This window comes from Scyliorhinus torazame, chromosome 15 (assembly GCF_047496885.1).
Source record: "Scyliorhinus torazame isolate Kashiwa2021f chromosome 15, sScyTor2.1, whole genome shotgun sequence".
Classification (NCBI taxonomy): domain Eukaryota; kingdom Metazoa; phylum Chordata; class Chondrichthyes; order Carcharhiniformes; family Scyliorhinidae; genus Scyliorhinus; species Scyliorhinus torazame.
Genome location: NC_092721.1, coordinates 137295191 through 137320266, shown reverse-complemented (window position 1 = coordinate 137320266; position 25076 = coordinate 137295191). Strand labels below are relative to the sequence as shown.

The 25076-nt window shown below is 47.8% G+C and overlaps 1 protein-coding gene across 1 annotated transcript in view; it reads right to left on the bottom strand.

The window, feature by feature from the left end:
• Positions 1-2217: 2217 nt before the first annotated feature.
• The window catches only part of fdx1 (ferredoxin 1), a 47222-nt gene continuing 24363 nt past the window's right edge, over positions 2218-25076 (bottom strand). Inside the window, exons 3-4 of the mRNA XM_072476804.1 lie at positions 21682-21811; positions 2218-2624 (exon numbers count right to left, since the gene is read on the bottom strand). Of these exons, the coding sequence (XP_072332905.1) occupies positions 2510-2624; positions 21682-21811 (245 nt within the window). The 3' untranslated portion in view covers positions 2218-2509. The remainder of the gene's footprint in view (positions 2625-21681; positions 21812-25076) is intronic.

Genomic DNA, 25076 nt, shown 5'->3' with positions numbered 1-25076 from the left:
CATGAATACAGGTATTATTTTAATTATTGCAGTCCATCAACTGTTTTCTTTACTTCAGAGTGTAATGTAGATAAATACCTCCAATGTTGCTGCAGCAAATCATATTCAGTTGGGATAATTAAGACATATTCCAGTAATCCTGTAAATTTTAAATATATTCCATGTGCTGAAAGCACTAAGAAATATATAACTGCTATGGCAGTTCAAACAGTCCCACATTAATAATACACATTTACAGGGAACTAACACCTATTTGTCAGAAATAGTTAGCATGGATGACTTATTTGTATTATGTATTAGAGCACAAATGCCAGGGAGTAGGAAGGTAGATTCAACTACTCATTCTGTACTGTTCCTAATATGAATTATACTGAATTAAAGGAATTATTTAAGAGGGTAAAGTCAATGAATTCATATTATTATATTAATATCCTTATCCATAGATTTAACTAGCATAATTTAACTATTAGTCGGGCGGCACGGTAGCACAGTGGTTAGCATTGTCGCTTCACAGCTCCAGGGTCCCAGGTTCAATTCCCGGCTTGGGCGACTGTCTGTGCGGAGTCTGCACGTTCTCCCCTTGTCTGCATGGGTTTCCTCTGGGTGCTCCGGTTTCCTCCCACAAGTCCCGAAAGACGTGTTTGTTAGGTGAAATGGACATTCTGAATTCCCCCTCAGTGTACCCGAACAGGGACAGTAGTGTGGCAACTAAGGGATTTTCACAGTAACTTCATTGCAGTGTTAATGTAAGCCAACTTGTGACATTAGTAAAGATTAAAGACAAGCAATGGAGAGAACTGGAGGAAAAAGAGTAGGAGGGAATAAGCAAGATTTTAAAATGCGCTACATAATATATCCTCACATCACAATTATATGGCTGTAATACTCCTTGCAATAAAATGGAAAATAAGGAATCTGGTATTTTTCAGATTAAAGTCTTATAATCGCAGTCTCCTCTTTTGCACTGTCCAGCAAGAGAGAAAAATATTGCAACTTGTAGCACAAAAACAGATCATTCAGACTAACTGGTCTATGCAGGTGTTTATACTCCGCACAAGTCTCCCCCTGTTCTAATTAATCTAACCCCATCAATATAGCTTTCCATTTCGTTCATCCTAACGTTCTTTATCATTCATCTACTGCTTAAACCCTCACCCATACCTTTGTTACCTCCAGATTTGACAATTCCAACACATCCCAGTCAGCCTCCTACTTTCTATTTTCGATAAGCTTGAGGATATCCTAAACCTGCACCCCATTTCCTGACTCGCACTGAGACTTGTCCATCCATCGCACCTGTGTTCACTGACCTACATTGGCTCCCAGGTAAGCAACATCTCTATTTTAAGCCTGTGTCTTCAGTTGCAAAGGGCCTAAGCTTTAGAATTCCCTCACTAAATCCCTTTCCTCTCTAGGCGTCTCATACCTCTAGGACCAAGCTTTTGATTTACTGCCCTAATATCTCCTTGTGTAGACTGGTGTCAAATTCGGTTTAATAATGCTCCTGTGAAGCATATTTGGACAGTTTACTATGTTAAAGACACTATATGAATACAAGTTGGTAACATTGTTGTTGGTCCACTTAAATGCAACTACGTGCCTCAACTACTCAATATGTGGTAGCATTCTAACCACATTTGAACCACCCAGACCCAATCTCCGTAACTCCACTACAGTGCAGGAGGCCATTCAGCCCATCGAGTCTGCACCAATACACCGAAAGAACACCTCACCCAGGCCCACCTCCATAATCCCACCTAACCATTGGTCACTAAGTGGCAATTTAGTATGGCTAATCCACCTAACCTGCACACCGTTGGCATGTGGGAGGAAACCAGAGCACCTGGAGGAAACTCATTTAACACAGAAGAAAATAAAAACTCCACACAGTCTCCCAAAGTTGGAATGGAACCTGGGTCCCTGGGGCAGCAGTGCTAGCCACTATGCCACCATGCCATTCAGATATTGGAAAATTAAGTTATTTCCAATGTTGCAGCATTTTCAAAGTATAGCACAAGAAATTAATCTATGAAAGTTACGGCTATAAATATATTCAATGAGTTTATCAATTAATCTCTCAAAAACTGTGAATGTAATTGAAATATAGCATGTATGTTGCAACTAATGGAATATGTTTGGCATTTCAGGAACGTTCACCACTTCCACCAGAAGCAAGCCAAAACTGGACAGGATCCCAAAAATGTTCAACAATAGTCCTTAGAATTCCAGCATTTAATACTTCCAGAGTATTTACAAACCTCTTCTTCAAAGAATAAAATTGCTTTCTTTAAGATTATATATATATTGTATACAACAGTTGTTCTGTTAAGCAGTTTATCAATGTCCTTCTCGGAATTAATGCTGTTGGTGGCTTTTCTCCACCAAGAAATTAACATAATGAGAAATTATTGATACATTCAATATTAAGTAACCCAGTTATACTGAAGATTTTATTTTGTATAAAAGACAACTGGACTTTTCTTTAGCCATGTAATTTAGATCAATTCTTTCAGGAGCCTGAACCAAAGTCCTTGGCTTGTCTAGCATCAGCAACATCATTTGGTACTTCCACAGTCATCCCATCCATCCACTTCTTAAGGCAGATCTGGCAACCCAAACGAGATCTGAAAATCAAATTCAATTATATTTTAAAGCAACGCTGAAGAATCTTTAGATAAGCACCCACATCTGCACTTTATGTAATAAAGTATCTTTCTGGCTTATTGCAATGTGTTATTTTGGGAGATATTCCAAGTTGCTAACTATTCAAGTAATATACTGTCATAATAATTCTAATGATATATGCAATGCCTTCCCTTATAGCAGGAAAATTCATAATTCCAGCAAACGTAAAAAATCAACACTTAATCTCGAAACACTCAATCTCCAAACATTTACTAATTGTGTCTTTAAAAAATTACACAAGTGTTTGGACAAATAACTTTGATGTTCAGAACATCCACCAATTTTCCTTTAAAGTTATGAGACTATTTAAAGTTGAGACTACAGATCTGTCCCAACCTGAAATGATAAATGCGGCTATAGCACAGGCTGACTGGGCACGACTAACAAAACAACCAATAAATTATCTTCAAGTTGAAAGGTTTCATGTCATTTTCCATTTATGACTGGTATTTCTCCATGTACGTTAAGAAAACAGAATTTGCCACAGTCTACCTTGATAGATAAGAATGGTCATTCCTGAGGCAATCATAATTCACTTAAATTAAACAGTTTAATTTCACATACAGATGATATTTGTTTCATGTAGTGGTTAGCCTAAACAAATCCTCAGTGCATTTTTAGTTCCGAGAAATAGGTCAATCTTTTGAAAACAATTTGGTATGAAAACTGACACAAGGGGCATAAGTAGGAGGAGAATAGTTTAATAGACATGTGGAGCAAAATAGAAACTGACTAATTAGTCTAATTCAATATTCAAATACCTGAAGTAGTTATAAAATGCACCTCAGAATAAAATTTACAGTTTTACTTTTGAGTTTGCGACTGAAACAAGCTCCTGACATATAAATTCAGTTGCTTCAGGTTATGGATTACATCCCAAACTTTAGCTTTTCTCCCAGGGCTTAATTTTCAGTTCTCCCTGCGTTCTAGGGATATGCACCTATTTAATCAAACTGCTGCGCCAAAATGACAGCTAAATGGCCACAAACAACCTATTCTCTTGTCTTTTCTCTTCCTCCAACTCTGGATAGGCATTACTACCCCCTGCAAAGAAGCAGTTGAGATTGGGAAATCAATCTTTCTCTGAATAAAGCTGCATTCCATTATACTGTGGCACAGCATCCCGGTGCTCAGAATCGCTGGCCGTAATGACACACCACAATTTTTTTAACAACTGGAGGCAGTGATTCACGTTTGATACAACCATTGTAAAACCAGTTCGATTACACTTCATTTGTACTGTGTTCATTTTTTTTTGTTTTAATTTTACATTTTTAAATTTTAATTTGCCTAAATTCCCTGGATTCCGGGAAGGTGCCATTAGATTGGAAAATAGCAAACTCCTTTATTCAAAAGGGAGGGAGACAGAAAGTAGGAAACTACTGGCCAGTTAATTCAACATGTCACAGAAAAAATATTAGAAGCCATTATTAAAGATGTTCAAGCAGGATAATTATAAAAATTCAATGCAGTCAGGTAGAGTCAACATGGTTCTGTGAAGGGTAAAATGTTTAACCAATTTATTGGAGTTCTTTGATTTTTCAGTATTTAATGCCCAGTCACAACAAATAAGTGCAGGAGGACAAAAGGAAGGAGGGAGGTGTCCAAAAACCAAAAGAAAGCCGCCGTGAAGAAGGGGAGGGGGCGAGTGAAGGTTCGTCGCCGAGCGAAAGCATCGGCAACTGGAAAGACAGCGCAGGCTGGGTCGCAGGGTGGGCCGCACTGTTCACGGCAGAAAAGATGACCGAGGTGATGGTCGTGGAGATGGTTGTGGAGTTTGAAAAGCTGTTTGCAAAGCACATGGAGGTGATGAGGAAGGGATGATGGCGACAATGAAAGTACTGGTGGAGCAGGCAATTGCCCCGGTGAGGGTGGTGGTCTTGAACGTATTGGCCGAGGTGCGGAAGCAGGGTGAGAAATTGAAGGGGTGGAGGAGGCCTTGTCGCAACACAGTGATCAGTTCACTTTGATGGGTAAGGAGATGAAAAGGGTGGTGGAGGCCAACAAAGGTCTGAGAGAGGATGGAGGACCTGGAAAACAGATCCAGGCGGCTAAATCCGAGAACCATGGGCCTACCTGAAGGGGTGAAGGGTCCGAGGCCAACTGAGTTCTTTGCCAAGATGTTGGTGGAGCTGTTGGGGGAGGGGGAAGATCCCTCCCAGTACAAACTGGATTGGCTCATCAGTCTTTGAGGCCTAAACCAAAGGCGAATGAGCCGCCAAAAGCAGTGACTATTTGTTTCTATAGGTACGATGTGAAGAAGGTGCTGAGTTGAGTGAAGCAGAAGCGGGAGGTGCAGTGGGCTGGAGCTGGTATACGTATTTACCAGGACCTAACCGTGGAGTTGCCGAGGAGGCAGGCGGCCTTCGACCGAGTGAAGACAGCACTGTATAACAGCGGTGCACGGTTCGGCGTAGTGTACCCAGCTAAGTTGAGGGTGACCTACAACTCCAAAGACTTTTATTTTGAGATGGTGGAAGCGGCGGATACGGTTGTGAAGGCAGAAGGACTGGGACAGAAGTGAGAAATGGGACTGAGGATTGGTCTTGGACTGAAGGTAGGGGAGGATGGAAGATTGTACATAGTTCTATTTTATATATGATATATAATGTGGGGCAGCACGGTAGCATTGTGGATAGCACAATTGCTTCACAGCTCCAGGGTCCCAGGTTCGATTCTGGCTTGGGTCACTGTCTGTGCGGAGTCTGCACATCCTCCCCGTGTGTGCGTGGGTTTCCTCCGGGTGCTCCGGTTTCCTCCCACAGTCCAAAGATGTGCAGGTTAGGTGGATTGACCATGATAAATTGCCCTTAGTGTCCAAAGTTGCCCTTAGTCTTGGGTGGGGTTACTGGGTTATGGGGATAGGCTGGAGATGTTGACCTTGGGTAGGGTGCACTTTCCGGGAGCCGGTGCAGACTCGATGGGCCGAATGGCCTCCTTTGCATTGTAAATTATATGATCTATGATATGTTAAATGGGACGAGTTTGCCTATTTGGGGAAGATAGGAGTTGGATTTTTTGCAATGACGATGTGCTGGGGTTTGTGTGTTTGCACTGGGTTTGTTTGAAGAGGTTTCTTTGCTTTCCTGGGATCAGGTTTTGGGGGGTTGGGGGAGGGGGGGGGGGGGGGGGGAAAAGAGAGAGAGAGAGAGAGAGATTGGAAAGAAGCACGGCCTGGGCAGGGACTTCCACACTAGCAAGCTCAAGCTGGCCAGTGAATGGAAGTGTGGTGGGAGGAGCGGCTGTGGTCATTCGAGCCTGGTTGAACGGGTTTCGTTGGACCTAGGAGGTGACCGGAGTTATGATGATGGCAGATAGGAGGGGCGAGGGTGAGTGCGAGACCCCCAGTCAGGATAGTTACTTGGAACGCGAGGGGTTTCGGGGGGGTGGCAGTGAAGAGGTTGAGGGTGTTTGCGCACCTAAAAAGCTTAAAGGCAGACGTTGTCACGCTACAGGAGACTCATCTGAAGGTGAAAGACCAGGTGAGGCTCAGGAAAGGCTGGGTCAGCCAAGTATTTCATTCGGGGTTCGTCAGTAGGGCGCGGGGGTAACAGCAGTTTTAAATAAATAAATAAATAAATAATCTTTATTGCCACAAGTAGGCTTGCATTAACACTGCAATGAAGTTACTGTGAAAAGCCACATTCCAGCACCTGTTCGGGTACGCAGAGGGAGAATTCAGAATTCTCTGCTGGTACGGGAATTGAACCCGCTCTGCTGGCCTTGTTCTGCATCACAAACTAGCTGTCTAGCCCACTGAGCTAAACCAGCCATCAGTTTTGGTAGGCAAGAGAAGTTCCAGCTGGAGAAGGTGGTGGCGGACCAGGAGGGAGGATATGTGATAGTAACAGGGGCATAGGAGGAGAGGTTGGTGGCGCTGGCAAGTGTATAAGGGGGGGGCTTGAAGGTTCTTGCACCCAAGGGAGTGGGCGTATTCGTTTTTCTCCTCGGTTCATAAGGTTTATTCAAGGATACATTTTTGTAGCGGGGAAGGCATTGCTGGCGGGGCTTAGCGGATCAGAATATTCGGCGATCGAGATCTCGGATCACGCACGCATTGGGTGGACATGGTCCTGGAAAAGGGGGTAGCGCAGAGGCCGGGGTGGAGAATGGATGCGGGGTTGCTGGTGTTCCGAAGTTTCTGTGAGAAGATCGGGAAGGTGATTGAGGGGTGCGTGGGCTTTAACTGTACGGAAGAATTATCGCAAGCGGCAGTATGGGAAGCCCTGAAGGCGGTTGTGAGGGGGGAGGTGACATCATTTAAGGCCAAGTTACATAAAGAGCAGAGGGAAAAGCCTCAAAAGGCTGATAGAGAAAATGTTGGAGGTGGACAGGAGGTACACAGATCCAGCCCTTTTGGACCAGGAGGAAGCTTCAGGCTGGCTTTGATCGGTTGCCCACAGGGAAGGTAATACACCAACTAAGGCGGGCAAGGGGGGGGCGATTTATGAATATGGGGAGAAAGCGGGGCCGCAGCGCTTGCTGGCAGGCCAACTTCAGAGGGAGGCGGCGGCGAGGGAAATAGTCCAGGTGCGGGATAGGACGGGGAAATTTGTGGTGGCCCCGGGCCAGATTAATAGAGTGTATGAGGAGTTCAATGAAAATTTGTATAGGTTGGAGACACTGGGGGAGGATCAGGGGATGCGCGAGTTCCTGGATGGATTGGAGTATCCGAGGCTGGAGAAGGAAGATAGGGCCAAACTGGAGAGGTCGGTGAGGGAACAGGAAATAAAAGAGGCAATAGGGAGGATGCAATCGGGGAAGGTGGCAGGGGGCAGGGCCAGATGGGTTCCCAGTGGAGTATTACAAGAAATTTAAAGACAAATTGGCACCGCTGATGGTGGAGATATTCAAGTAGGCAATAGGGAAGGGGGTGCTACCACATACATTGGGGCAGGCTTCGATCCTGCTGCTGTTAAAGAAAGATTTTTAAAAATGTTTTTTGTTGGGTTTTTGAACAAAGTATATTTACAGTTATGTACACAGAATAAAATATATATATGAAGAGAAGAAAACTAAACTAATTTTTTTTAAAAAAACTGGTAGGATATAGTGCACTAGTTCAACAACAGCAACTCTGTACAGTTAGCAATATTTTTAACACATATGTAGGCACCTGTTTGGGGGGGGGGGAAAGAGAGAGGGAGAGGGAGAGGGAGAGGGAGAGGGAGAGGGAGAGGGAGAGGGAGAGGGAGGAGAGGGAGAGGGAGGAGAGGGAGAGGGAGAGGGAGGGAGAGGGAGAGGGAGGAGAGGGAGAGGGAGAGAAACTGGGGAGGTGCATATACATTTGGGTGCCGGAGAAACAATTACATTAGTTATGTCCAATACAGAGAGGGCAATACGAGCATGGATCTGGTGTTGGCGTTGTTACTTGCTTCTCCCGGACGGTTTTCGATGCTGTTGTTGTCTCGCGTTCACCTCTGCTTCGGCCATTCGTCCTGTCCATCCCTTGCTCTCTGTTCCTGTGTTTGCCAAGTTTGTTATCTTGTGCTCTCCTTCCAGCTATCATACCCTTGCCTCCGCCCCCCCTCTCTGGTTCCCCTCTATTGTTCCGTGTCTCCTCCCTCTTCACCCCCCTCCCCATGTGGTTCGCCTTTCTTTTCTCTTAGTTTTAGCTGTCCCGTCCCCCCGTCCCTTCCCCACAGTCCATCACTCCCTCTCACATCTTGGCTACTTTCCCCTGATTCTTGGCTACCTGGCTATTCTTCAGTTTGTTCATTGGCCACAAACAGGTCCCGGAACAGTTGGGTGAAGCAGTCGTCCGACCATTGGATGGCGAATTTGATTTTCTCCATTTGGAGAGATTCTGAGAGGTCGAACAGCCAGTCTGCAGCTTTGGGTGGTGCTGCTGACCGCCAGCCGAACAGGATTCTACAGCGGGCGATCAGGGAGGCAAAAGCAAGGGCGTCCGCCCTCCTCCCCAGGAATAGATCTGGCTGGTCTGATCACTGAAGACTGCCACATTTGGGCATGGCTCCACCCTCATCCCCACCACTTTGTACATTGCCTCGAAGAAGGGTGTCCAGTACCCAGCAAGTCTGGGGCAAGACCAGAACATATGGGCGTGGTTGGCCAGGCCTCCCTGGCACCATTCACATCTATCCTCCACATCCAGGAAGAACCTCCTCATTCGGGTTCTTGTTAAGTGGGCTCTATGTACCACTTTTAGTTGCGTCAGGTTGAGCCTTGTGCACGTGGAGGTGGAGTTGACTCTATGCAGTACTTTGTTCCAGAGTCCCCACTCTATTTCAATCCCCAAGCCTTCCTCCCATTTCTTTCTTGTTACGTCCAGTACGGTGTCGGCCCTTTCTACCAGTCGCTCAAAGATGTCGCTACAGTTCCCTTTATCTAGGATGCTTGCGTCCAGCAACTCTTCCAGTAATGTCTGTCGTGGCGGTTGTGGGTACATCCTGGTCTCCTTTCGTAGGAATGTTTTGAGTTGCAGGTACCTTAGCTCATTCACCCTGGCTACCTGGAATTTCTCCGTCAGTTCATCCAGTGTTGCGATCATGCCATCCATATAAAGGTCCCCGACTGTCAGTGTCCTTCCGCCCTGTCCCCACTTTTCGAAGGTGGCGTCAGTCAGCGTGGTGTGAAACTACAGTTGTTGCAGATGGGAGCTTTGGCCGACATTTTGGTCAGGCCAAATTCCTGCCGTAGTTAGTTCCAGGACTGGAGGGTGGCTATCACCACCGGGCTGCTGGAGTGTTTTTTGGGTGTGGATGGGAGTGCCGCCGTGGCGAGGGCCCGGGTGGAGGTCCCCTTGAAGGAAGCCTCCTCTGCGCACACCCACTGGGCTTCTGGCTCCTTGATCCATCCCCTTATTCACTCGGCCGTCGCCGCCCAGTGGTAGAATTGTAGGTTTGTGAGGGCGAGCCCCCCACCCCCATTGGACTTTGTTTTTTGTAAGAGCTTCTTTGGGATCCTAGCATTTTTGCTCCCCCATACGAACGCCATGATTAGTTTGTCTAGTGCTTTGAAAAAGGCTTTGGGGATGTAGATCGGGATAGATCTCAGTAGGTAGAGGTACCTGGGCAGCACAGTCATTTTGATTGTCTGGACTCTCCACGCAAGGGAGAGCGGGAGTGTGTTCCATCTTTGCAGGTCCTTTTTTACTTCCTCTGTCAGACTGGTGAGGCTCCATTTGTGGATCCCTTTCCAGTGTCATGGGCTATTTGGATCTCCAGGTAGCGGAATTTGTGTCGGGCTTGTTTGAACGGCAGTCCCATTAGTGCTGACCCCCCTACTTGTGGGTGTATCGGGAAGATCTCGCTTTTGCTCATGTTGAGTTTGCAGCCCTAGAAGGCGCCAAACTCTTTCAGGAGCGCGATGATTCCGTCCATGCTGCTTTGTGGGTCTGAAATGTAGAGGAGCAGGTCATTTGCATAGAATGAGACTCGTGCTTTCTGCCGACCCTTCGGATCCCCCTCCAGCTTTTTGCTGCTCTGCGAGCAATTGCTAATGGTTCGATCGCTAGAGCAAACAGCAGCGGGGACAGTGGGCATCCTTGTCTGGTGCCCTTGTGCAGCTGGAAGTATCGGGAGTTGGTGTTGTTTGTCCGTACGCTCGCCATGGGAGCGTTGTGTAGGAGCTTTACCCAAGAGGTGAGCCCTGTTCCAAGCCCGAACCGCTCCAGTACCTCTATGAGGTACTTCCATTCGACTCTGTCAAAAGCCTTTTCTGCGTCCAGTGAGATGATCACCTCTGGTGTTCTCACTCCGGATGAGGTCATTATCACATTCAGCAGGCGCCTGATGTTTGAGGTTAGCTGCCTACCTTTGACAAAGCCCGTCTGGTCCTCTGCGTCCACCTCTGGAATGCAGTCCTCTAGCCTTTTGGCTAGGATTTTGGCATCTGCGTTCAGCAGTGAGATGGGCCTGTATGACCCACGCTCCGTTGGGTCTTTACTTTTCTTAGGTATCAGCGAGATTGAGGCCTGTGCTAGCGTAGGTGGCAATGTGCCCCTAGCCAGCGAGTCTGTGAACATCTTCCGCAGGTGCGGGGCCAGTTCTGTCGCAAATTTTTTGTAGAAGTCCGCCGGGAACCCGTCTGGTCCCGGCACCTTCCCCACTTGCATGGAGCTAATGCTGTCCATGATCTCTCCCAGACCCCGTTTCCTGCCTTCCCCCAAGACTGGTATGTACAGTCCATTAAGGAACAGTTTCATCCCGGATTCCCCATTGAGGGCTCGGAGGTGTACAGCCCTTGGTAGAAGGCCTTGAAGGTTTTGTAGATCTTTTCTGGTTCTGTTTCTAATGTGCCTCTGGTATCCCTGATCAATTTCTCTGATGGCTGCCTGCTTTCTCAGCTGGTGCGCCAACAGGCGACTGGCTTTGTCTATGTGTTCGTATAGGGTCCCCTGTGCCTGGCGGAGTTGGTGCACTGCTTTCCTGGTGGAGTTGGTGCACTGCTTTCCTGGTGGAGAGCAGGTTGAAGTTCCTTTGTAGCTCGTTCCTCTCCGCCAGGAGCTCTACGATCGGAGCCTCGGAATATTTACGGTCTACCTCCAGTATGGAGTCGACCAACTGCTGCCCAGCCACCCTTTCCTCCCTATCTCTTCGCACTTTGAAAGCAATAATTTCCACTCTTACTACGGCCTTTAGCGCTTCCCAGAACGTGGAGAGCGAGACCTCCCCGTTTTGGTTGTTCTCCGCTTACTCTGCTATGGCCTGCGATATCTTTTCGTTGAAGGCCTCGTCAGCTAGTAGGGTAGTGTCCAACCTCCATGTGGGGCGTTGGACCCTACCCGTCTCCAGCCTCACGTTCATGTAATGTGGAGCGTGGTCGGATATCACGATTGCGGAGTATTCCACTTTGTCTCGCCCCGGAAGCACCGTCTTCCCCACCACAAAGAAGTCCATTCTGGTATATACGTTGTGTACTGGGGAGAAGGAGGAGAACTCCTTCTCCCCTGGGTGGGTGAACCTCCAGGGGTCCACCGCTCCCATCTGTTCCATCAAGTGACCGAGTTCCTTTGCCATGTTTGAGGTTTACCCCATTTTTGGAGCTTGATCGGTCAGTCCTTGGATCCTGTACACAGTTGAAGACCCCCCCATGATTAGTTGGTGCGTCGCTATGTCGTGGATTTCTGCCTTTTTGATGAAGCTTGTGTCATCCCAGTTGGGCACGTACACATTAACTAGTACTACCGGTGCCCCATCCAGGGCCCCGCTGACCATGACGTACCGCCCCCCTGGGTCCGTAACCATCATTGTCGCCCTAAACATTGTCCTCTTGCTGATCAATATTACTACCCCCCTGGCTCTCGTCCCGTAGCATGAGTGGTAGGTCTGCCTCACCCAGCCCTTTCTTACCCGCAGTAGGTCCTGCACTCTCAGGTGTGTCTCTTGGAGTAAGACTATGTTGGCTTTCATGTTTCTTAGGCAGGTGAGGACCCTGGATCATTTCACTGGGCCGTTGAGTCCCCTTATGTTCCAGGTGACTATCCTGATGGGGGACTTCTGTCCCCCCATTCCTGTGGGATTAACCATACTTACGTTTTGTATGTGCCCCTGCACTCCGGTGTTCCTCTTTGTTAGGGGGCCATCCAGGGTGGCCGCTGTCACTGCTCTCCACATGTGGTCGGGTCCCTGCGCTCTGGGGTTTCCCTTTGTCCTGGTGGCATCCATCATGTCCGTCCACTGTGCGTCCGACACGTGGGTCTGCCCCTGCACTCTGGGATCTCCTCTCGCCCAGAGACCGTACTGGGTGGGTGCTTGCAGCGATTCCTTGTTCCGAGCCCTTGGTTGTGGCACTTTGTAGCCTTATTGTTGGTCTCTTCCTAGCCTTGTTTGTCTCTCCTTCCCTGTGTCTCGAGGGCAAGGATGAGCCGACTCTATGAGGGCATGGAGGACTTATGTGAGCATTGTGGGAGGGGCCCGTCAAACCATGTACATATGTTTTGGTTCTGTCCGAAGCTGGAGAGGTATTGGAGGGAGGTTTTCAGTATCATCTCAGGGGTAGTACATGTGAACTTGGAACCAGGGCCCCTGGAAGCCATTTTCACGGTGCTGGACTGGTCCACTCTGCAGGATGTGGGGGCAGATGTCTTAGCCTTTGCCTCGCTGTTTTCCCGGAGACAGGTCCTATTAGGTAGAGATCAGTTTCTCCACCCTGTGCCTCGGTTTGGTGGAGAGACCTGCTTGAATTTCTAACTTTCAAGAAGGTGAAATTTGAGCTAAAGGGGATGAAGAAGGGGTTCTACAATTCATAGGGACTGTTTATTATGCACTTTTGAGAATTGTTTGCCATTGAACATTTTGATTGCATTATTTACTGATTGACTGTTAATTTTTTTTACCTGGAATGCACAATTGGGATTTTCTTTTGGGGGGGGGGGGGGGGGGGAAATTGTTATCTTTTTTTTTTTTTACTTGTTTTCTTTTTTTGTTTCTTTGTTGAAAACATTGAAAACGAGGAGAATTAAAGATTTGAAAAAAGTCAGCCATAATCTTATTGAATGGTGGAGCCGGCTCAAGGCCCAATTCATGCTTCTAATTCGTATGTTCATAATTTGCAGAATAAGGAAGATGGAATGATTAAATCTTAAAACTAGTGAGTAGCCCTGGGTCTAATGCTTATTCGGTTTGATTTTTGGTCAAAATCTTTAAAAGATATATAAAAACAAAGGACTCACCATCAATCCAACAATGGGCACCTTTAAAATGAGGTATGAAAATTGTGATGCTATTACACATCACAACAGGCATGCTAAACATCAAAGCAGCTAATATAGACAAGAGTTAAGTGATCCCACAATCAACTCATCAGTGCAAAGTTCTTTAGACCTCTCACATCCAGTTATGAATGGTGGTGGATAACCAGACAACTAAATGCAGGAGAAAGCTCCATGAACATCCCCATTTTAAACCATTCTGAATCTCAATGTGTGAGTGAGGAGACAAGGTTGAAGTGTCTTCAAACAAAAAGGTGCTGAGAAAATGATCTCACTTGGCTTCCACAATCTTCTCCCTTGTTTGATCTTAATTTCAGCCAATTTGGTTCATTTCATGTGGCATTAAGTGGATGATTTCGTTGGTCACAGTGAAGACCATGGGCATTGATGATATAATCATAGAATTCACAGTGCAGAAGGAGGCTATTCAGTCCATCAAGTCTGCACCGGCTCTTGGAAAGAACACCCCATTTAAACCCACACTTCCAACCTATCCCTGTAACCTAGTAACCCCAACTAACCTTTTTGGACTACAAGGGCAATTTATCATGGCCAATCCACCTAACCTGCACATCTTTGGACTGTGGGAGGAAACTGGGGCACCCGGAGGAAACCCACGCAGACACGGGGAGAACGTGCAGACTTTGCACAGACAGTGACCCAAGCCGGGAATCGAACCTGGACCCTGAAGGATGAAGTAACTGTGCTAACCACTATGCTACTGTGCGTATCCCAGTGAAGAAGAGCTGTGCACCAGACCAAACACCTCATCTAACTAAAGTACAGCTACAGCACGGGCATTATTTATCTGACAATGTGAAAGATTGGTTATATATGTCCAATCTCCAAAAGAAAAAGGGTATAACTAACCCAGTCAATCAGTGCCCTGTCAGTCTCCTCCCAATAATCATTAAAATGATGAAATTAGGCATCAAATTGCCATCAAGAACACCTACTCACTTTAGCTTAAGCTTCATGAGAGCTACTCAGCTCCAGGACTCATCAGTCTAGCTCTAGATACGAATGCTAGAGCATGATGCCAGAGGAGAGCATTCAGTTGACTATGGCATTGAGGTATCCCAGTAAAATTGAGGTCATTAAGCATTAAAATAAAAACTTTCCAATTACTAGAATTATATCCAAGCCAAAGCAATACAGTTATCAAAGGTCAGTCATCACAATCCTAGTTGTAGGAGTTCCTCAGTGAAGTGTCCTTAGCATACAATTGCTTCCTAAAATGACCTTTTTCGTCCATACATTTACTAGTGGGCTTGTTTTCTGACAATCGTCTGAGGGGGAAGAAAGAGGCGAGAGAGAGAGAGAGAGAGAGAGAGAAAGAGAGACCATAGACTTTACAGTGCAGAAGGAGGCCATTCGGCCCATCGAGACTGCACTGGCCCTTACAAAGAGTACCCTACTCAAGCCCACATATCTACCCTATCCCCGTAACCCCCACTTAACCTTTTTGGACACTAAGGACAATTTAGCATGTCCTTCAGAGAGAGAGTGCACACACACACTGGGGGATTGGACACGCTGAGGGTGGTCTGTGGAAAAGTCTGCTGCTGATCAAGAGAAACTGGCTGTGTAAAACCTTCTTATGGCAAAATCTGATTTGCTTAAAATTCCTGTTGCACTTTTAAGAATACAACTAGGATGATAATTGCTGTTTACGATGCAATGCAGCAGATCACCAATTTTCCAACCTCACACCATTGGCGGAGCACAATTAGCACAACGACTGCAGCAGTTAATGGAGAAGGCCCACTCCCATCTTCCCAGGGTAACTGGCAATGGGCAATATGTTCCTATCCCTTTGACCCACATCCCAAGAAAAGGTTTTCAAATATCGAACATTAACAAAACAGTTCCATACCTTCTCCACACAAGAACTGAAAGAGTCTGAAATTGTATTCAACAGGAATTTCTGGTTGTCAGAATGCAACGCATTGACAGTGTATATATAGTGCAACCAACCCTTTCTCAACATTTGTTGCTCTAATACTTCCGAATGAAACCGCTGTAATGCAACAATCTGTAAACACAATTTTATACCCATACATAACTTGTGTTTTGTAAAAGACCCAAAAATAACTCAGATTTGAAAGCTAAATTCAAGTTAATATTTAGAAATCCAACCCCAAACTCCAAGTTCAGTCTTCAAATTACTCCAGATGGTGAACCTCAGTGTTCAATTTATTGTTGACCATATCTAGTTTAAGTAAAAACAAATAGGTGCCCTATTCAAACTTAAGCTATGCTTTAAACCCAATTTCCTATCACAAAGACTGCTTATTTCCATTTCTGAAGTACTGCCTATCTTTGATATTGAAGCCCTTATACATGCTTTTGTTAACTTCAGTTTAAATTATGCCATTACCCACTATCTCTGGTCTCCCATCTTTCACTGTCCATAACATTTTTTATTTTAAATAATTTTTATTAATGTTTTCACAAAATATCAACAACAAAATGTAAAAGGAACCCAATAGAATTAAATACCAAACAAAACAAAACCCAGTGCCTCCCTCCCCCATACATAAATAATAAATTAACACCCCGAATTAACACATAGCAAACATAGCAAATATATACACCCCTCAGATCCCCCAGTATAGACAAACAAAAATAAAATAGAACCCACCCCCGCCACCCCACGGGCTGCTGACCATTGTCTACTGTTCTGCCAGGAAGTCTAAGAACGGTTGCCACCGCCTGAAAAACCCTTGCACCGATCCCCTTAAGGCAAATTTCACCCTCTCCAATTTAGTAAACCCCGCCATATCATTGATCCAGGGTTCCACGCTTGGGGGCCTCGCATCTTTCCACTGAAGAAGAATCCTTCGCCATGCTACCAGGGACGCAAAGGCCAGAATACCAGCCTCTTTCACCTCCTGCACTCCCGGCTCCTCTGCAACCCCAAATATTGCAAACCCCAGCCAGGTTTGACCCTGGATCCTACGACCCTAGACACCGTCCTCGCTACGCCCTGGTATGTTGTCGAGATCTTCCCCTCTCCAACCTACACCCACGAGAGCACCCTGTCCTGTACAGTGCGTGGCGGCAGCAGCGGGAATTCCACCACTTGCCACCTGGCAAACGCCCTTACCTGTAGATAGCTAAAGGTGTTTCCCGGGGGGAGCCCGTACTTCTCCTCCAGCTCACCCAGGCTCGTGAACTTCCCATCCACAAACAGGTCCCTCAACCTTCTTATCCCTGCCCTGTGCCACCCCGAAAACCCTCCATCTATTCTCCCTGGGACAAACCGGTGGTTCCCTCATATCGGGGTCCACACCGAGGCCCCCACTTCCCCCCTGTGCAGCCTCCATTGCCCCCAAATTTTGAGGGTAGCCGCCACCACTGGGCTCGTGGTATACCTCATTGGAGGAAGCGGCAGCGGCGCCGTTGCCAGCGCCTCCAGACTCGTATCCTCACAAGACGCAGTCTCCAGCCTCTTCCATGCCGCTCCCTCCCCCACCATCACCCACTTGCGCACCATCGCCGCATTGGCAGCCCAGTAGCACCCGCAGAGGTTGGGCATCACCAGCCCCCACCGCCCCCCCCCCCCCCCCCCAATCCCTACTCTGCTCCAGGATCACCCTTCTCACCCTCTGAGTCCCTCGCGCCCACACAAACCCCGTTATGCTCCTGTTGACCCGCCTAAAGAAGGCCTTCGGGATAAGAATGGGGAGACACTGGAACTGGAACAAAAACCTTGGGAGCACCGTCATCTTGACTGACTGCACCCTACCCGCCAGGGACAGCGGCAATGTGTCCCACCTCCTCCTCCATTTGCTCCACCAGCCTCGTGAAATTAAGTCTATGCAGGGCCCCCCAGCTCCTGGCCACCTGGACCCCCAAATACCTGAAGCTCTTCTCCGCCCTTTTTAGTGGGAGCTCGCCAATCCCCCTCTCCTGGTACCCTGGGTGAACCACAAATAACTCGCTCTTCCCCATGTTGAGCTTGTACCCTGAGAAATCCCCGAACTCCCTGAGGATCCTCATTACCTCCGGCATTCCCTCCACCGGGTCCGCCACATATAGCAGCAAGTCGTTCGCATAGAGCGACACCCTATGCTCCTCCCCACCCCGCACCATCCCCCTCCAGTTCCTCGACTCCCTCAGTGCCATAGCCAGGGGTTCAATCGCCAGTGCGAAGAGCAGGGGGGACAGGGGACACCCTGCCTCGCCCCTCGATGCAACCGAAAGTACTCAGACCTCCTCTTGTTCGTCGCCACACTCGCCATCGGGACCTCGTACAATAGCCTAACCCACCTGACGAACCCCTCCCCAAACCCGCCTCTTCAGTACCTCCCACAAGTACCCCCACTCTACCCTATCGAAGGCCTTCTCAGCGTCCATCTCCGCCTCCGCCTCCCCCTCCCTCACCGGCATCATAACAACGTTCAGGAGCCTCCGCACATTAGCGCTCAACTGCCTCTGCTTTACAAACCCAGTCTGGTCATCGTGGATGACCTGCGGCACCCAATCCTCAATTCCCGTGGCTAAGACCGTCACCAGCACCTTGGCATCTACATTTAACAACAAAATTGGCCTGTAAGACCCACACTGCAGGGGATCCTTGTCCCACTTCAGGTTCAAGAAGATCAGTGCCCGGGACATCGTCGGGGGCAAGGCCCCCCCCCCACCCTCCCTCCCTTGCCTCATTGAAGGTCCTAACCAGCAACAGGCCCAACAGGTCCACATATCTCTTGTAAGATTCGACCGGGAAATCGTCTGGCCCCGATGCCTTCCCTGCCTGCATGCTCCCTATTCCTTTGGCCAGCTCCTCCAGCCCAATCGGGGCCCTTAATCCCACCACCAGTCCCTCCTCCACCTTCGGGAACCTCAGTTGGTTCAGAAAGCGGCCCATCTCTCCCTCCTCCCGTGGGGGCTCGGACCAATACAGTTCCTCATAAAAGTCCCCGAAGACCCCATTGATGCCAACCCCACTCCGCACCACACTCCCTCCCCTATCCTTAACTCCCCCAATCTCCCTAGCTGCGTCCCGCTTCCGAAGCTGATGCGCCAGCATCCGACTTGCCTTTTCCCCATATTCATAAATCGCCCCCTGGGCCTTCCTCCACTATGCCTCCGCCTTCCTGGTGGTCAACAGGTCGAATTCGGCCTGGAGTCTATGCCTCTCCCTCAACAGTCCCTCCTCCGGCACCTCTGCAAACCTCCTGTCTACCCTCACCATCTCTTCCACCAGCCTCTCCCTCTCCTCCACTTGTGGGCCCTAATGGAGATCAGCTCTCCCCTAACTACCGCCTTCAGCGCCTCCCAGACCATCCCCACTCGGACCTCCCAGTTATCGTTGGCCTCCAGGTATCTCTCTATGCTTCCTCGGACCCGCTCGCTCACCTCCTCGTCCGCCAACAGCCCCACCTCCAAGCGCCACAACGGGCGCTGGTCCCTCTCCTCCCCCCAGCTCTAGGTCTACCCATTGCGGGGCGTGATCCGAAATGGCTATCGCCGAGTACTCTGTATCCTCTACTCTCGCAAGCAGCGCCCTGCTCATAACAAAAAAGTCGATCCGGGAATAGGCCTTATAAACTTGCGAGATAAATGAAAATTCCCTAGCCCCCCGGCCTTGCAAATCTCCAAGGGTCCACCCCTCCCATCTGGTCCATAAACCCCCTCAGCACTTTAGCCGCCGCCGGCCTCCTACCCGTCCTAGACCTGGAGCGATCTAGTGTCAGATCCAACACCGTGTTAAAGTACCCCCCCCCCCCATCATCAGGCCCCCCACTTCCAAGTCCGGGATCCAACCCAACATGCACCGCATAAAACCCACATCGTCCCAGTTCGGGGCGTACACGTTGACCAGCACCACCCTCTCCTCTTGCAGCTTACCACTTACCTTTACGTACCTGCCGCCATTGTCTGTCACAATGCTCGACGCCTCGAACAACACCCTCTTTCCCACCAAGATCGCCACTCCCTGATTTTCGGCATCCAGACCCGAATGAAACACATGGCTTACCCACCTCTTTCTCAATCTTACCTGGTCTGCGACCTTCAGGTGAGTCTCCTGGAGCATGACCACATCCGCCTTCAGCCCCTTCAGGTGCGCGAACACCTGGGCCCGCTTAACCGGCCCGTTCAGTCCCCTTACATTCCAGGTTATCAGCTGGATCAGGGGGCTACCCGCCCCCCTTCGACTAGCCATAACCCCTCCTTGGCAAGCTACGTGCCCGCACCCGGCCCGTTCCCCACGGCGGCAGACCCCTGTCCCAACCCCCTCTCTACTCGCTCCAGCTCCCTCTTGACCATGCCAGCAGCAACCCGGACTTACCGTCTCTCTCTCTCCCCCCCCCCCCCCCATCGTCCCCCCAGCTAGGACCCCCTCCTAGCTGCATTGCTCCCCCCCATTGCACTCCCGCAGGTCAGCTGACTCCTGCTGACCCCGGCCGTTCCCCGCCTCTCCTTCGACTCCTCCCATTGTGGGACTTGCCCTCCCCCTCCATTACCCACCCGCAGGCTCTCCGCCTCCCCCTGCCATCCGAAACGTGGGAAAAATCCCGCACTTCCCTGCCCCGGCTCCTCCAGCCTTCCGCGCGGGAAAAAGTTTGCGCTTTCCACCTGCCCGGCCCCGCCTCCTCCTCTGGCGCAGCTCCTTTTACAGGCATAGTCCCCTCACCCCCGCCCTCCCCCTCCCTCGCGGGGCCACATTCCCCCCTACTGACCATCCAAACCCGACTCAGTTTACTTGCCCCCCTCCAAGAGCCCACCCGACAGACCCAACCAAAACAGTGCTCAACCCACCCCAACCACCCACACTGAACCAAAAATAAACAAGAACAAAGAACCCCCCCTCAAAATGTAACACAACAACAACAATCCCCGACCATCCCCACACCCGACCCCCCATCCCGACCCTCCGTTTGTGTCCAACTTCTCGGCCTGAATAAAAGCCCACGCCTCCTCTGGGGACTCAAAATAATGGTGCCGGTCCTTGTAGGTGACCCACAGACGCGCCGGCTGCAGCATACCAAACTTCACCCCCTTCCTGTGCAGCACCGCCTTCGCCCGGTTGTACCCAGTCCTCTTCTTCGCCACCTCTGTGCTCCAGTCCTGATATATTCGAACCTCCGCATTCTCCCACCTGCTGCGCCTCTCTTTCTTGGCCCACCTGAGTACGCACTCCCGATCAGCGAACCGATGAAACCGCACCAGCACCGCCCGCGGCGGCTCGTTAGCCTTGTGCCTCCTCGCCAGCACTCTATGGGCCCCTTCCAGCTCCAGGGGCCCCTGGAAGGACCCCGCTCCCATCAGCGAGTTTAACATGGTGACCACATAGGCCCCCACCTCCCACCCCTCCAGGATCCGCAGATTCTTCCGCCTCGACCGATTCTCCATCTCCTCGAACCGTTCCTTCCATTTCTTGTGGAGCGCCTCGTGCTCCTCCACCTTTACCGCTAGGCCCAAGATCTCGTCCTAGTTATCTGAGATCTTTTGTCGGACCTCGCGGATCGCCACTCCCTAGGCCGTCTGGGTCTCCAGCAGCTTATCCAGAGACGCCTTCATCGGCTCAAGCAGGTCCGCCTTGAGCTCCCTGAAGCAGCGCTGGATAACCTCCTGCTGCTCCTGCGCCCACATCATCCACGCTGCCTGGTCCCCACCCGCCACCATCTTGCTCTTCTTCCCTCGCACTTTCTTTGGCTTCACCACCACTTTTTTAGTCGCCCCGCTCCTGGTCCAAGCCATACCCTGTCGGGGGAATGTTGCAGTCTTCTTCCCACACCTGGAAAATGTCGAAAAAATGTTGGGGGCCCTGAAAAGAGCCCAAAAGTCCGTTCCAAGCGGGAGCTGCCGAACATGCGGCTTAGCTCCGCATAGCCGCAACCGGAAGTCCCTGTCCATAACCTTGACCAACGGTGCTGCATGCATCCTCTGTCATAACAGTAGCTGCTCATCACTCCGTCTGCCACATCTACATCATTTACAAAAACTATCTGTCCCAGTCTACAAATCCCTCCACATACCATTCTGCAAAGAAAACTATATTCCCTCTTTGAGACTAATATTCTGATTTTTCCTTTCTGTGCATATCCTCCAAGATGTCTCAGTGCTACACTCTGCAACTCCCTCTTCAAACTCCTATCTGTCTGTCTGTCTCTCTCTCATATTACTTGTAAAGTACCTTTACAAGACTGATCCCTTTCAACAACTTCCCAGTCATATTTCCAACTCTTTCCTCCCCCTTGGGACCTTTCCTGAGGCAATGTATAAAATAAAATTGCAGTTTTTCGAATTTGATTTAAATATATTAATAATATTGGGATTTATAGGAATGCAAAATAAACAGAATAGCTTACGTTTCCTTGAGACCATAGGCCAGGTCCAACATATCCATTTCTTCATCAGTGATGCTGTCCAATTTCTTGTATATGGACTGTTCAAAGATTAGATGACATGTGGAGCATGCCAAGGTTCCTTCACATGCACCTGAGTGAGGCAAATACACTGTCAGCTGTATTTGCTAGACTTACAATTACATTACTGCAACTATTTTATGGAAAATATTAAATGTTGCTAGGCTACAGACAAACGGATTTTAATTACAGGGTTAAAAATTGTACCATAATACTTCTGTTGCAGCAGGCTAAGAAAATTGACCAGTATCATAACTAGTCCACTACTGCAGAGTAGCTAGTGATACCATACTCAGTACAGTTCTACAGGACTTGTGTTTCCTAATGGCATACTCCATAAGTGCAGCGATATGAAACAGATTTCTCTCACCACTGAACCTAGAAAGTTTCCCAGATTAGTTCATTTATGTAACTTCGCTGGAACTAGACAAGCACCTATCGGGATGGAAACTCTGATGCTACCACTAGGTTTGTGACAGTTTACACAGAAGTAGTAGCAGAAGAAGCATAGATCATTCAAGAACTGATGACAACCAGAAGACTATTTGGAAATCAGTTTATTGATAGGGGAGTAAATTAGGCAGTACTTCTAGGCACACACAAAAAAATGATCCTGGGTGAGCGAACGTGCAGCATAAGGAGCAACCTCAACCAATTAGAAAATTGCTGCTGGATAAAGTATAACATTTGACGGAAGAAAATTAGAAGCAATAGGGACCCATTTCCAACCTCCCTTTCCTACTTCGTCAAATGTGGTGCTGCCTCCCAAATCAGTATTCACCTTTCTCAGAACACTTGCATCTAAATCTCTCCAATAAGGCTGCAACCCCTGACATAGTACCAAATTAGCTCTTATCCAAGTAACAAATGGTATTGTATACGACTGCGACAAAAGATAAACTTTTCCTTTTACAATAGCCTTTGACCTGGTTGACCACACCATCCACGACCAAAGCTTCTCCACTGTCATTCAGCTGGGTGGAATTGCTCTCACTTGATTCAATTCTGATCTATTCAGTCATAGCCAGAGATTCGCTTGCAATGGTTTCTCTTCAAGCTCCTGCAGTATTACATCTGGCTTCCCCAAAGATCAATCCTAGGCCACCTGCTAGTTTGCATCTACACACTACTCTTCAATTACATCATCTGAATGTCCAACATTAGTTTTTATATACTGGGAGACCCAGTTCTACCGCACCACCATCTCTCTCGATTCCTCCACTGTTGCTAAATAATCTGGTTGTTATCCGACATTCAACACTGGCTGTTCAGACGTGTCCTCCAATTAAACACTGGGAAAGACCGAAGCTCCCTGTGGTAAACTCCATTCCCTATTAAATTATTCTATCCCTCTCCCTGGCAACAGTCTGAGATTAAGCTAATGTGTTCACAACCTAGATATCCCATCTGGCCCAGGAATGAACTTCTAACTTCATATTTACACCACTGTCATCTCTGTAACATGGCTCAACTTTGCCAGCCTCAGCTTATCATCCAAAATCCTCAACCTTTGTTGCCTCTTGATTTGAGCAATCCAATGCATTCCCAGTCTCTCACATTCTATACCCACATAAACCTGGGTCATCCAAAGCTCTGCTGCTGTGACTTAACTTGCCACAAGGCCTGGTCTCCTACCAACCCTGTACTAGTTGACCTATATCCCGGTTAAGCAACAACTTGATTTCAGAATTCTTAACCTCGCTTGCAAATTCCTCCATGGTCCTGACATTCGAATCTGACATCAACCCCGCCCCCCCCGCCGTGCTCTGTAATCCCCCCTCCCCTCCCCCTGCACTCTGTAGTCTCCCTCTCCACTACCATAAGATATCTGTGCTGCTCTTGAGCAATTGACCTCAAGCCGCTTTGGCCTCAAGATATTGAATACTCTTCTGACACTACTTCTCTACCGCACTTTCCTCCTTTTTTAAAATGTATTTTTATTTTTTCTAATTAAGAGACAATTTATTGTGGCCAATCCATCTAACTTGCACATCTTTGGGTTGTGGGGATGTCACCCATGCAGACACAGGGTTCACTTCCTTCTTTATGACACTCTCTAAAACCTATCCTTTCAACCAAGCTTTTGGTCATCTAACCTAATATTTCCTGATGTGGAGATAATAAACTAATATTTCCTACCATGGCTTGATGTGACATTTTGTTTTATAACATTTCCGTGAAGTGTCTTAGAACACTTTATGTTAAAGATTCAATATAAGCATAAAATACTACTCCATATCAAAAAGGTCTATAGATTCATCTATCACACCTTCATTCTGCCTCAGCAATTATTACAGACGTATTTCTCTTCAAAATACTTGTACAATTTGACTTCAAAAAATCTAAACTTTAAATGTGATTAAAACCCCATATAACGGCATTACGCATATTTCCACAGCTTGGCTTCTTGCAAAAAGCATGTGGTTTAAGTTTAATGGGAAAGTAATTAGTAATAATAAAATAATCAGAATTCCATGAAACCCATAGAGGTAACTAATTAAAGCTGTTACCTGCAATTTAATGATTTTATTCCATCATCCACCTGAATTCGGGATATGTACAACAGTCAACATGTAACGCTGTGGAAACTTGCATCTTCAAAACCTGTCAACATTCCCCTCTTTATCCAAATATTTATTTGCTCTTTTATAAATGATCATCCTTACCCATTTTGTTTTATTTTAAATGCCCAGACACTCCATTCCAGCTTTTTTTTTTGGAATTTGATCAGAAAATTCTACAGCCTAAATAGGGTGATTTACGTTCATGGGATTAGATAGGAGCTGTGGAAATGCATATCTGATCAAGGTAGCTTACTCTTGCAAACTGCCTGCATTTAAGGCTATAGTTTGTTTCTAGATTCTATCCAACAGGTTGCTGCGATGCATCTTGTGCGTGGGTAAAGAGAATTAACATGCTTCCCATTTTTTATCTGCTAGTTTTCTGCCAATTCCTAGATGATGTTGGCGAGCAGCGAGAACAAGAGCAAAATACATAAATTTTTTCCTGTCAGTACAGAATCTGTCCTTCAGCAAGTCCTTTGATGTTCCTCCTTGTGTTGAGTCTCTTGTGGTGCAGCTTTCACTGTCAAATTAAAACATTGCACTTGGAAAGATTAAACACGTAAAGCTCAGCAGCTGTGAATTATCAAAGTTACACTGTCTATACATCAGAACTTTATGTATAAGAATATGTTTCCTTATGTAGGTTGCAATCGCATATTCCTCAGTAAAGCTACTTATTTTCAGACTGGCCCATGTAATATGCTCAGATATTTAAGCAAGCCAATAATAATAAAGAATCAGCACATATTCAAAATAAATAATTACACACATAAT